We start from the raw sequence: 12,656 nt of genomic DNA on the forward strand, positions 1-12,656 counted from the left end.
AGCCTTCCTTACTACTCTCACCCTTGGTGAGCTCTCTACTTCATAAACTGTGGAATCCTTAAAAGGCTGTTTTGAAGATTAAGTCAGGTCATGGAAGTAAAATGTTAGAACACGACTGGGCACATCATAAAGGCTGGATAAACTTGGGCTAGTGGTTAGGAAGGAAAGAGTGGCCTCTTCCTGCTGCTTCCACTTCTGAAAGCCGCCAGAGGGCGTCCACCACCCAGAATTCTCTGGCAGGGGGTGCGGGAGAAGGGGCCCCTCCCCAAGAACAGAACTTTCTAAAGTGGATGTTTGAACCTCGCAGTTATAGGGAAGAGTTGTAGGAAGGATGGAGAGACAAACGTTCTTAAGCCCATGACGGCCCTTCACCTGGTCGCTCCCTTTTCTGATGGAGACTCGGGCAATAGCGTGTGTGTGTGTGTGTGTGTGCGTGTGTGTGTGTGTGTCCCAATATCAGACATTTGTTCTTGTTTTCCAGGCAGTGTCTCTCCAGCTTCTTTCTGCAATGCTGTAGTACTCCCTCCAGTATTTCAGGAGGATGAGCATTTGTTATTTAAAAAAAAACCAAAAAACAAAAAAAACCTGGCCACATTCATTTCTTTCAGTAGCCATGCGATTTCCATCACTGCTCCCATTTTATGGATGAAGAAACTGAGTCTTAGAGGAATTCAGTAAGTGATACCTCTCTCGGATGTGTCGAGTAACTGAGACTGCACTCCCTCCCAGGCTGGAACGTCCTGGCACCCCCACTCCCACAGGCTCGGTTCTGTGCATTATTTGCCTTTTTTGCGGATTGTGACCCTTCTTCACGGCCTCCTCCCTCAGAAAGCCACCATCCTCAGATCCGATTCTCCATGGTAGGGCTTCTTCTTTGGTTCCACTCTCCAGCACCCTGGGGAAGCAGGGACAGAGGCTGCTGCCACTCTCTGACCTCTAAGGGGTTAAGACCTGGGTCCCGCCCCTCTTCCCGCCCGCCTGGCGGGAGTATGAATAGCCTCGCTCCCACTCCCGACTCTCAGTCGCTCAGGCTACTCCCACCCCGCCCCGCCCCGTCATTGTCCCCGTCGGTCTCTTTTCTCTTCGGTCCTAAAAGCTCTGTGAGCCGCTCCCTTTTCCTGGTGCCCAGCGTCTGTCCATCCTCAGTGGGTCAGACGAGCAGGATGGAGGGCTGCATGGGGGAGGAGTCTTTTCAGATGTGGGAGCTCAATCGGCGCCTGGAGGCCTACCTGGGCCGGGTCAAGGCGCTGGAGGAGCAGAATGAGCTGCTCAGCGCCGAGCTCGGGGGGCTCCGGGCACAATCCGAGGACACCTCCTGGCGGGCGCGAGCCGACGATGAGCTGGCGGCCCTGCGGGCCCTCGTTGATCAGCGCTGGCGGGAGAAGCACGCGGCCGAGGTGGCGCGCGACAACCTGGCTGAAGAGCTGGAGGGCGTGGTGGGCCGATGCCAGCAGCTGCGGCTGGCCCGGGAGCGGACGGCGGAGGAGGTAGCCCGCAACCGGCGCGCCGTCGAGGCGGAGAAATGCGCCCGGGCCTGGCTGAGCAGACAGGCGGCAGAGCTGGAGCGCGAGCTAGAGGCTCTACGCCTGGCGCACGAGGAAGAGCGCATCGGCCTGAACGCACAGGCTGCCTGTGCCCCCCGCTGCCCCGCGCCGCCCCGCGGGCCTCCCGCGCCGGCCCCGGAGGTGGAGGAGCTGGCAAGGCGACTGGGCGAGGCGTGGCGCGGGGCAGTGCGCGGCTATCAGGAGCGCGTGGCGCACATGGAGACGTCGCTGGGCCAGGCCCGCGAGCGGCTGGGCCGGGCGGTGCAGGGTGCCCGCGAGGGCCGCCTGGAGTTGCAGCAGCTCCAGGCTGAGCGCGGAGGCCTCCAGGAGCGCAGGGCAGCGTTGGAACAGAGGTTGGAGGGCCGCTGGCAGGAGCGGCTGCGGGCTACTGAAAAGTTCCAGGTGAGGAGGTTGAGGGCCTGGGTGAGAGAAAGTTCCAGAAAGCTCCAGAAAGTCCCTTATGAAGCTCAGAGACCTTCTGGGAAGGGAGTGGGGCTAGCTGGCTGTTGAATCAGGAGCCAGTTCTCAGAAACCTGGTGCCACAAGTCCTAGACTTTTACAGCCCCGTCTAGTGTAGGGTGCGAATGGTGGGGCTTCTCGAAACACATCCCTGGGTGGGCAGTCAGGCCCAAGACTCATTGCAGCAGCCCCCCCCCCACACTCTCTGGGTGGCACCGTCTGGCTCTGATGATGACCGGGTCTCCGGGCCCCTCCCCAGGCTCTGCTATTACTGGGAAGATGCCCAGCACTATCGCCTCTGCGCTGAGTCTGGTGGCCTGGTCACTCAGAATCTCCAAGTTCCTCACAGCCCTCCTTCCCCCGAGGGGAGGAGTGAGGGGCCCTGAATGAATGGTTACCAGCCCCCTCCCATGTCATGGCTTCTCGGCTCCCTGGAGCACATTCCAGAGGCCCATAACAGCTGCTCCTTCTCACAGGGCACAGATGTGACCAGCAGCTGCAAAAACAGCTTCTTGCCTGAGCCACACAGAGGTGCCATGGCCACCTCCCCATCCCTCCTCTCAGAGGAGAGAGAATCCAGAACATGTGGGAAATGGGGTGGGGCGGGGGTGGGAGCCTGCTGTGAGGAGCAGGAGACAGCTATGGGAGATGGGACCAATGGGGGACTGGGGCTGTTTGCCTTCCAGTCCTGCAGGCTCCAGGCCTCTTGATTAATCGTTTTTCCTTCTGCTTCCACTTTTTTTTTCCCTCTTCTCCTCTCCATAACCCATCACCTCCCCTTCCTGTGGGGGCTGTGTTCTGAGCAACATGTGCTACCATTTAATCAGCATCCTCAGAGGAGGAGCAGTGGGAGAGGGCTGAGAGGGCTGACAGGGGCCCTGGGCTTATCTTGGCTGATCCAGAGGGGGCTCTCTGGGCAGGCAGTAGGGTGGGGGAGACGGGGGTCTGCTGCACAGAGAAGTCAGCCAGGGAGCAGGAGGTGCTTCCCAGGCAGCAGCAGCGGGCAGGACACAGGTTGGTTCGCAGAAGGGACCCCAGCCCCTCCGCTGACTGCCTCTTGCCTGCCCTGCAGCTGGCTGTGGAGGCCCTGGAGCAGGAGAAACAGGGCCTACAGAGCCAGATCGCTCAGGTCCTGGAAGGTCGGCAGCAGCTGGCGCATCTCAAGATGTCCCTCAGCCTGGAGGTGGCCACGTACAGGTACGAGATGAGCCCTGTCTACCCAGGCACACAGAGGTGCACACACATGCTGGGGCAGACTGTGTGGCTGAAGGGGACCAGAGGTGTAGGTGATGGTAACTCTGCTGCCACTGGGTTCTGTAACTCTAGGCTAGTCACTTCCACACCGAAACATGTCCTGCCTGAAACCATCTGCTCTCCCATAGGTTGGAGACCTGAAAAATGTCCTGTGCCCAGGAAATTCCCCCAGGAGAGATGATATTGCTGAGTGGGACAGCCTCTGGAGAGGGGCTGGACCCGTGTGGGGCAACTGTATCCAGACCCTCCCCCCAAGGGGCAAAGCTCCAACTCTATGCGTGCCCACACCCCGGGGGCCATGTCCTTTGGCAACCACGGAAAGGAGGCATTGCAGGCATGGGGTGGCTGCACTGACTTGCCACCTGACCTGGGCCTCAGCCTTGTCTAGGGGCTGAGGGCTGGGCTGGGGGACTTCCAAGGCCTCTTCTAGCCTGGATGTCATGGGGCCTGACTCCTCTGATGCCCCCTAGTGCCCTTGGTCCTGCCCAACCTTTCATCGTCCACATTTTCTGTTTTCCTAGAAATGGCTGAGACCAAGGAGGGGCGGCTTCTCACTTGCTATGTGGCCTTGGGCAAAGCCCGCAGTCTCTTCTGGGAAATTGGCCCTGTTGGCTGAGGGGCCATTGATGGACCCTGAGGAAGGGGCTCTGTGGCTGGTGAAGGGCCATATGAGGTCAGGAAAGGAGGGGAGGCAAGGCCCAGAGATGGAAGGTCAGTGAGGCTCTGGGGAGGATGTGGAAGAGAGGGGCTCCACCACCAGGGAAGAGAAGCCCAGAAGGAAGGCCACAGCATTGGGAAGGACAGAGGTGAGGCTACAGCAAGTGCTAACCAGTCTCAGAGATCATGGAGCAAAGCAGAGAGGAGTAGCTGCTCAGCCTAAGTTGTTGAGTTGATTGGTCCCTGCTCCCCTCATTGGTTCAAGGGGCACTGAGGCAGGGGCCTGGACACAAAGACCTCCGTGCACCGAAGAGCTTGGGATCCAGAGTGCTCAGAGATCCTAAGATGAGGGCCCTGACCCCAAGTGAAACCACCGAGGGGAAGGGTCTGGTGGGCCCCGAGGAATTTAACTGCTGGTTTTTGAGGCATGAAAAGGATTTGGAGAGGGGGAGCTGAATTCATTTGCTTTTGTCTGTCGCTAGCTCTGGGGGCCACCAGGGAAGGAGGAGGGAGCCCATCCCATGGGAACGGCCTGAGAATTCCCACTTCCCCAGAATCCTCTCCTTCTCAGACCCTCCAGATGGTGACTTGGACAATGGCAGCAATTAGCATGAGAATCGGTCCCCCACACAGAGGATGAGGTCATCGGCCTGGGGTGGGAGGAGGAGGCTAGCCTAAGCCTTGTGTGCGTGTGTGTAGGGCAGTGTCCGACTGTGTGGGAATCTGCTTCTATGTCTGAGCTCTGCTGTGTATCCCAATACGGTGTGACTCTGTGTGACCAAGTGTGTGACGTCTGTGGGTATGTGACTATGTGATTTCACCCTGAGTGTGACTTTTGTGTGACATTGTCAAATGAAGAGGAAGCCTGCAGGGCCAGGATGGTACAAGCTCAGCCTGAGTTGTCCCCAGCTGGCTTGCTGCCTGCAGGCCTGGGGGCAGAGGGCTGACCCCACTTTCCCTCCCTCCTCTCCAGGACCCTCCTGGAGGCTGAGAACTCCCGGCTGCAAACACCTGGCGGTGGCTCCAAGACTTCCCTCAGCTTCCCGGGTAAGAGGGGCCAAGATCCCACAGAAACTACCCTGCTTTGCTCTTCATATCCCAGACCTATCTTTCCCTAGAGGCACCAATCTAAATCACAAGTCCGTGGCCTCCAGAGTCAGTGAGCATGCTCTCAGCCCAGCCGTGGGCACCAGGGGCAGGCGCATGGACACTCTTGCCAGTGGTGGCCGCTCTGTGTCTCCCCTCACTGCCAGTGGTATACTGATGCTGTTTCTTCCCCCTCTGCCTTTCCAGACCCCAAGTTGGAGCTGCAATTCCCTGGGACCCCAGAGGGCCGGCGTCTTGGATCTTTGCTCCCAGTCCTGAGCCCAACTTCCCTCCCCTCACCCTTGCCTGCTACCCTTGAGACACCTGTGCCAGCCTTTCTTAAGAACCAAGAATTCCTCCAGGCCCGTACCCCTACCTTGGCCAGCACCCCCATCCCACCCACACCTCAGGCACCCTCTCTTGCTACAGATGCAGAGATCAGAGCCCAGGATGCTCCAGTCTCTCTGCTCCAGGCACAGGGTGGGAGGAAACAGGCTCCAGAGCCTCTGCAGGCTGAAGCCAAGGTGGCCATTCCTGCCAGCGTCCTGCCTGGACCAGAGGAGCCTGGGGGCCAGTGGCAAGAGGCCGGTACAGGCCAGTCCCCAGAGGACCATGCCTCCTTGGCCCCACCCGTCAGCCCTGACCACTCCAGTTTAGAGGCTAAGGATGGAGAATCTGGTGGGTCTAGAGTGTTCAGCATATGCCAAGAGGAAGGTGAAGGACAAATACGGGGGTTGGTAGAGAAAGAAACAGCCATAGAGGGTAAAATGGTGAGCAGCTTGCAGCAGGAAATATGGGAAGAACAGGATCTAAACAGGAAGGAAATCCAGGACTCCCAGGTTCCTTTGGAAAAAGAAACCCTGAAGTCTCTGGGAGAGGAGATTCAAGAGTCACTGAAGACTCTGGAAAACCAGAGCCATGAGACATTAGAAAGGGAGAATCAAGAATCTCCGAGGTCCTTAGAAGAAGACTTAGATACACTAAAAAGTCTAGAAAAGGAAAATAAAGAGCTATTAAAGGATGTGGAGGTAGTGAGACCTCTAGAAAAAGAGGCTGTAGGCCTACTTAAGCCTATAGGAAAAGAGGACACACAGACATTGCAACCCCTGCAAAAGGAGAATCAAGAACTAATGAAATCTCTTGAAGGTAATCTAGAGACATTTTTATTTCCAGGAAAGGAAAATCAAGAATTAGTAAGTTCTCTGCAAGAGAACTTAGAGTCATTGACAGCTCTGGAAAAGGAGAATCAGGAGCCACTGAGATCTCTAGAAGTAGAGGATGAGGAGGCACTGAGATCTCTGACAAAGGTGAATCAGGAACCCCTGAGGTCTCTTGAAGATGAGAACCAAGAGGCCTTTAGACCTCTGGAAAAAGAGAACCAGGAACCACTGAACACTCTAGAAGAAGAGGACCAGAGTATTGTGAGACCTCTAGAAACAGAGAATCACACATCACTGAGGTCTTTAGAAGAAGAGGACCAAGAGACACTGAGAACTCTTGAAAAAGAGACTCAACAGCCACAGAGGCCTCTAGGGGAAGAGGATCAGATGACATTAAGACCCCCAGAAAAAGTGGATCCAGAACCACTGAAGTCTTTTGACCAGGAGATAGCTAGACCTCTTGAAAATGAGAATCAAGAGTTATTAAAGTCACTCAAAGAAGAGAGTGTAGAGGCAGTAAAATCTTTAGAAACAGAGCTCCTACAATCACTGAAGTCTGCAGGACAAGAGAACCTGGAAACACTGAAATCTCCAGAAACTGAGGCACCACTGTGGTCTCTAGAAGAAATAAATCAGGGGACAATGAAACCTCTAGAAATTCAAGAACCACTGGAGTCTGTGGAAGTGAACCAAGAGACATTGAGACTCCTAGAAGAGGAGAATCAGGAACCATTGAGATCTCTAGGAGCATGGAACCTGGAGAATTTGAGATCTCCAGAGGAGGTAGACAAGGAAAGTCAAAGGAATCTGGAAGAGGAAGAGAACCTGGGGAAGGGAGAGAACCAAGAGTCACTGAGGTCTCTGGAGGAGGAGAGACAGGAGCTGCCGCAGTCTGCAGATGTGCAGAGGTGGGAAGATACGGTGGGAAAGGACCAAGAACTGTTTCAGGAAAGCCCCGCTGGGATGGCTGGAGTGGAAAATGAGGATGAGGCAGAGCTGAACCTGAGGGAGCAGGATGGCTTCGCTGGGAAGGAGGAGGTGGTAGAGCAGGGAGAGGCGAATGCCACAGAGGAGGTCTGGATCCCAGGCGAGGGGCACCCAGAGAGCCCTGAGCCCAAAGAGCAGAGAGGCCTAGCTGAGGGAGCTAGTGGGAAGGGAGGGGCTGAGGGCCTCCAGGACCCCGAAGGACAATCACAACAGGTGGGGGCCCCAGGCCTCCAAGCTCCCCAGGGGCTGCCAGAGGCGATAGAGCCCCTGGTGGAAGATGAGGATGTGGCCCCACGGGGTGGCCAAGCTTCCCCAGAGGTCACGTTGGCGTCAGAGCCTGTCACGGGTGAGTCTGCTGTGGGAGCTGAGCCAGGCCCGAGGCAGGAGGTGGGAGGGCTGGAGGACTCAGGCCATCTGACCAGGGAAGAGGTGATGGAACCACCTCTGGAAGAGGAGAGTTTGGAGGCAAAGAGGGTTCAGGGCTTGGAAGGGCCTAGAAAGGACCCAGAGGAGGCAGGTGCTCTGGGGACAGAGCTCTCCGAGTTGCCCAGGAAGAGTAGAGACCCTTGGGAGTCTCCCAAGGGTTGGGAGGAGTCAGAGGCTGAGGCCCCCAGGGAAGCAGAGGAGGCGTTCCCTGCTGAGACCCTGGGCCACGATGGAAGTGATGCCCCTCCCCCTCCGCCCCTGGGGTCAGAGGAAGCTGAGAAGGATGTACCACCAGTGCTGGTCTCCCCCAGCCCAACGTACACCCCAATCCTGGAAGATGCCCCTGGGCCCCAGCCTCAGGCTGAAGGGAGCCAGGAGGCTAGCTGGGGGGTGCAGGGGAGGGCTGAGGCCCTGGGGAAAGTAGAGAGTGAGCAGGAGGAGTTGGGTTCTGGGGAGATCCCCAAGGGCCTCCAAGAGGAGGGGGAGGAGAGCAGAGAAGAGAGTGAGGAGGGTGAGCTGGGGGAGACTCTTCCCGACTCCACTCCCCTGGGCCTCTACCTCAGGTCCCCCACTTCCCCCAAGTGGGACCCTACTGGAGAGCAGAGGCCACCCCCTCAAGGGAAGACTGGAAAGGAGGGCTGGGACCCTGCTGCCCTGGCTTCCAAGGGCCTTGAGGCCCCACCCTCAGAAGAGGAGGAGGGGGAGGAGGGAGAAGAAGAGTGTGGCCGTGACTCTGACCTGTCAGAGGAATTTGAGGACCTGGGGACTGAGGCATCTTTTCTTCCTGGGGTCCCTGGGGAGGTGGCAGAACCTCTAGGCCAGGTGCCTCAGCTGCTACTGGAGCCTGCAGCCTGGGATCGGGATGGGGAGTCTGATGGGTTTGCAGATGAGGAAGAAAGTGGGGAGGAGGGAGAGGAGGATGAGGAGAAGGGGAGGGAGCCAGAGGCTGGGCGGTGGGGGCCAGGATCCTCTGTTGGCAGCCTCCAGGCCCTGAGTAGCTCCCAGAGAGGGGACTTCCTGGAGTCTGATTCTGTGGGTGTCAGTGTCCCCTGGGATGACGGCTTGAGGGGTGCAGTGGCTGGTGCCCCCATGACTGCCCTGGAAACTGAGTCCCAGGACAGTGCTGAGCCTTCTGGCTCAGAAGAAGAGTCAGACCCTGTTTCCTTGGAGAGGGAAGACAAAGTCCCTGGCCCTCTGGAGGTCCCCGGTGGGATGGAGGACTCAGGCCCAGGGGCAGACATCATTGGTGTTAATGGCCAGGGTCCCAACTTGGAGGAGAAGTCACAGCATGTGAATGGGGGAGTGATGAACGGACTGGAGCAGTCTGAGGAAGTGGGGCAAGGGACGCTGCTCGTCCCTGAGGAAGACCGAGGGAGCCCCTTTCAGGAGGAGGAGGGGAGTGCCCTGAAGACCTCTTGGGCAGGGGCTCCTGTTCACCTGGGCCAGGGTCAGTTCCTGAAGTTCACTCAGAGAGAAGGAGATAGAGAGTCCTGGTCCTCAGGGGAGGACTAGGGAAAGACCATCTCCCTGGCACTGGGGACTTAGGGGTGCAGGGAGTGGGAGGATGTCTCCAAGCCCGCTCCCTGCTCAGGGGCAGCACTCTTAACTTATGATCTCTTGACCTGTGGTTTCTGGCTGAGAGGCCTGGCCGGCTAAGGTGAAAAGGGGTGTGGCAAAGGAGCCTACTCCAAGAATGGAGGCTGTAGGAATATAACCTCCTGCCCTGCAAAGAGGATCTCTTGCCTGCACCATCTCATAGGCTACGTAAGCTGAATCCCGATAGTACTAGGCCCCCTTCCCTCCACATCCCATCAGCTGGAAAAGTCCGGTAGCCCAGAGGCTTCTCCAAAGGAAGGGTGACATGCTGGCTTTTGTGCCCAAGCTCACCAGCCCTGCCCCATCTCACTGCAGTAGCACCACCCTCCTGGGCTGTCTGGCCTGTGGCTAATGGAGGTGATGGCACTCCCGTGTCCTGACCTCCCCATCCCTGCCACCTGTGGCCCTGCCTGGCTAGTCCCTGCCTGAATAAAGTAATGCCTCTGCCTTCAAAGTCTGGACTCTTCCTTCCGCCTCTCAGAGGGGCCCCTCAGAGTTAGTACAGGAGCAGAGATGGGGTGGTGGGGGAGACTGTTGGGGAGGAGGGATGAGATGCTGGTGCTGGGGAGGGGCTGCCTCCTGAGGAGAGGAGGACCCTGGAGACCTCCTTGGGGGATGAGGGCAGACAGACCCAAGCTGCAGACAGCAGTGCTGGGGCCTGGGGAGGGCCAGGGGCTGTAGCTTGGCTGGGGGAGGCCAGTCCAGGTGACCTCAGCGCCTGCAGAAGCCAGGCCTGTCATCATCTCTGCCCACAGCACTGATTACAGGGATTAGGCCTTGGGGCCACCCCCACCCTTGTATGTCCCCCGCCATTAGCCCCTTGGTGCCGCCAGCATAATAAGCCCCCTTGTCTCTAAACCCAAACAAGTTGTCTGGCCTGATCTGCTCCCCCTGGCTTGGTGGGAGCAGGGTGAAGGAAGAGGCAGGCCTATTCGGCTTCAGTCTGGCTGCGTGGCCTCAGGTCAGCATTGATCCTCTAAGCCTCAGACTCTGCCACACAATGAGAGAGGCTGGGCCAGGTGACCTGGGAGCCTCCCTGGGCCCAGGAGAGCAGGAAGGAGGCTGAGGACAGCATAGCTCTTCGGTAGGACTTCCCTCCAACGCTGCAGCAGGAGGCAGGGGAGAGGGGAGAGTGGGGGGCTGAACTGTCGGGGTGGGGGCTGGGGGTGTGCTGATGACAGTGCTGTGCTGGCAGCAGCTTAGCCCAAGGGTCCTCCAGCCACAGCGTCTCCTCCTCCCCCCACTTCCCAGGAACTCTCTGTGTCCCTGTGGAGGACAGGGAGGGGACCAGGGGTTCCTGGATTAGGTGGGGCCTGCAGGCCTTGAAGTCAGGATACCCAAATAGAAACCACTCGCTGCTTCAGCTCTGTGGGGAAGGAAGATCTGGCGACACCTCTAAATAGCGCCGGTGGGGGTGGGATAGGGGCTGCCAAACAAATGTTCCAGTTTGGAGCGGATCCCAAGTCCGGGAGCAGGCTCTCCCTCCCTTTGGGCTCAGGGCTGAGGGCTGGAGAAAGATGAGAGGATGAAGTCCCAGCCCCTCTGGCTCCTACTCCTGTCCTCCAGTCAGAGAGGGGTGGGTAGGGGCCTCCCTGACAGGCCCTCACTGTCTGCCTCTCTGCCTGTCTTCATCTAGCACCTCTGTCTTGGGCACCCAGGCTCCATTTCTCACCCACTATGCCCCATCCCTCAGGGGCCGGGATCCTGTCTCTCCCCACCCCACCCTCCTGGCAGCCCAAGCCTCCGCTCTCTCCTTCCTGTACCCACTGCTAACAAGGCCCTATCTGATCCTGCCAGGCTGCTAGGCCTAGGGCCAGTGCATTGGCATCCAGGCAAGGAAGGTCCACTCCCTGCCCCTCCAATGGGACAGAGGTGCCCTGTGCTTGATCTCCCCAGGCCCTCGGGCACCTCCGCTTGGGCAAGGGCCGAGGACGGGGGCCTAGCCAAGCAGTCCTTCCCTGTGTCTGGTGCCCACCCTACCCCCCCGCCCACAGGACTCCTGATCCCATATAGAGTTACCAAACTGGCCATTGCTGCCAATAATCTCAAACAGGGTAGAAGCGAGGACTTCCCTAAGGGGATATGTCGTGGGAGGCGTGTTCTCTTTGGAAGTGATTGTCAATGCAGCAAGAGGAGCGAGGGTTGGACAGTAACAGGGACCTTCCTGGTGGTGAGAACAGGAGCGGTCATCATTTGTCAACAACTATTTACTGAGCATCTACCACATGCCATGTGCTGTGCAGGCACTGGGGAGCCACAGATAAAGAACAATGGGCTTCCTCACTCAGGCAGCTTTACCTACCAGTTGAACAAGGGCTTCTGAGTGGAAATCATATCTGAAAACAGTGAAGTGCCCTAGGTTATGGGAGCAGAGTGCAGGGGACCTCGCCTGACCTGGGTTGGGGGCGTACGGGAGGGGTAGACAGGGAAGGCTCTCCTGAGAACCTGAAAGATGAGCAGGAGTGGCCAGTTGGGGAGGAGGAGAAGGAAAGGGGTTCTAGTCAGAGGGAACAGCATGTGCAAAGTTCAGAGGCAGGAAGAGAAAGCCTGGGCAACTGAGAAAGAGAAGGAAGGCTCCTGTGCCAGATGGTGGAGGAGGGAAGAAAAAGTTCATCATGAGACTGAAGAGAGAGTCAGGGTTTGGGGACAGAGGTCTCATTAGATAGCCAGGAAATAAAGACTTCTACGTATTTGGAGGCAATGAGTGAATTCTGAAGCGAGAGCTTCTAAAGGGTTGCAAGCAGAGGTGACCTGACCAGGTTTGCATTTCTTTCCTTCTTTTTTTTTTTTCTTTTGAGAAGGAGTCTCATTCTGTCGCCCAGCCTGGAGTGCAGTGATGCGATCTTGGCTACTCCAATCTCTGCCTCCCCGGTTCAAGCAATTCTCTTGCCTCAGCCTCCCAAGTAGCTGGGATTACAGGTGCCCGAGGCCACGCCCAGCTAATTTTTGTTATTTTTTGTTTGCTTGCTTGTTTTTTGAAACGGGAGTCTCATTCTGTCACCCAGGCTGGAGTGCAGTGGTGCAATCTCGGCTCACTGCAACCTCTGCCTCCCCAGTTCAAGAGATTCTCCTGCCTCAGTCTCCAGAGTAGCTGGGATTACAGGCACCTGACACCACACCCAGCTAATTTTTGTATAGTAGAGACAGGGTTTCAGCATGATGGCCAGGTTAGTCTCAAACTCCTGACCTCAAGTGATCCGCCTGCGTCGGCCTCCCAAAGTTCTGGGATTACGGGCGTGAGCCACCACCCCCGGCCCAGGTTTGCATTTCAAGTCAAACTCTGGCTGCTGCGTGAAAACAGGTTGGTGTGGGCAGGAGGGCTTCAGGGAGGCTGCTACCTGCCATAGTGCAGGCAGGAGACAGTGGCGGTGGCAGTGGTGGAGAGGAGACACATGAGGAAAGGGAATCTCAGGACTTGGTAATCCATGGTAGGGGATGGGGGGGATATGCTAGCAGAGGGTCCCAGGTTTTTGGCTGGGCAGCTGGC

General features: G+C 57.6%; 1 protein-coding gene across 1 annotated transcript; it reads left to right on the top strand.

The window, feature by feature from the left end:
• Positions 1-1,020: 1,020 nt before the first annotated feature.
• On the top strand, positions 1,021-9,623 carry LOC105498064 (nestin). Its single transcript, XM_011769863.3, has 4 exons — positions 1,021-1,946; positions 3,076-3,200; positions 4,888-4,961; positions 5,208-9,623. The coding sequence occupies exons 1-4, from the start codon at positions 1,164-1,166 to the stop codon at positions 9,083-9,085; spliced, it is 4,860 nt and encodes a 1,619-aa protein (XP_011768165.2). The 5' UTR covers positions 1,021-1,163; the 3' UTR covers positions 9,086-9,623.
• The last annotated feature ends 3,033 nt before the right edge of the window (positions 9,624-12,656 follow it).

Source organism: Macaca nemestrina, chromosome 1 (assembly GCF_043159975.1).
Source record: "Macaca nemestrina isolate mMacNem1 chromosome 1, mMacNem.hap1, whole genome shotgun sequence".
Classification (NCBI taxonomy): Eukaryota; Metazoa; Chordata; class Mammalia; order Primates; family Cercopithecidae; genus Macaca; species Macaca nemestrina.

What these genes read in the sequence shown, in the direction of transcription:
- LOC105498064 (XM_011769863.3), top strand. Translation starts at nt 1,164, where the DNA reads ATGGAGGGCTGCATGGGGGAGGAGTCTTTTCAGATGTGGGAGCTCAAT. An exon ending in GGGCTACTGAAAAGTTCCAG is followed by an intron (nt 1,947 to 3,075) that starts GTGAGGAGGTTG and finishes CCTGCCCTGCAG; the next exon opens with CTGGCTGTGGAGGCCCTGGA. An exon ending in CTGGAGGTGGCCACGTACAG is followed by an intron (nt 3,201 to 4,887) that starts GTACGAGATGAG and finishes CCTCCTCTCCAG; the next exon opens with GACCCTCCTGGAGGCTGAGA.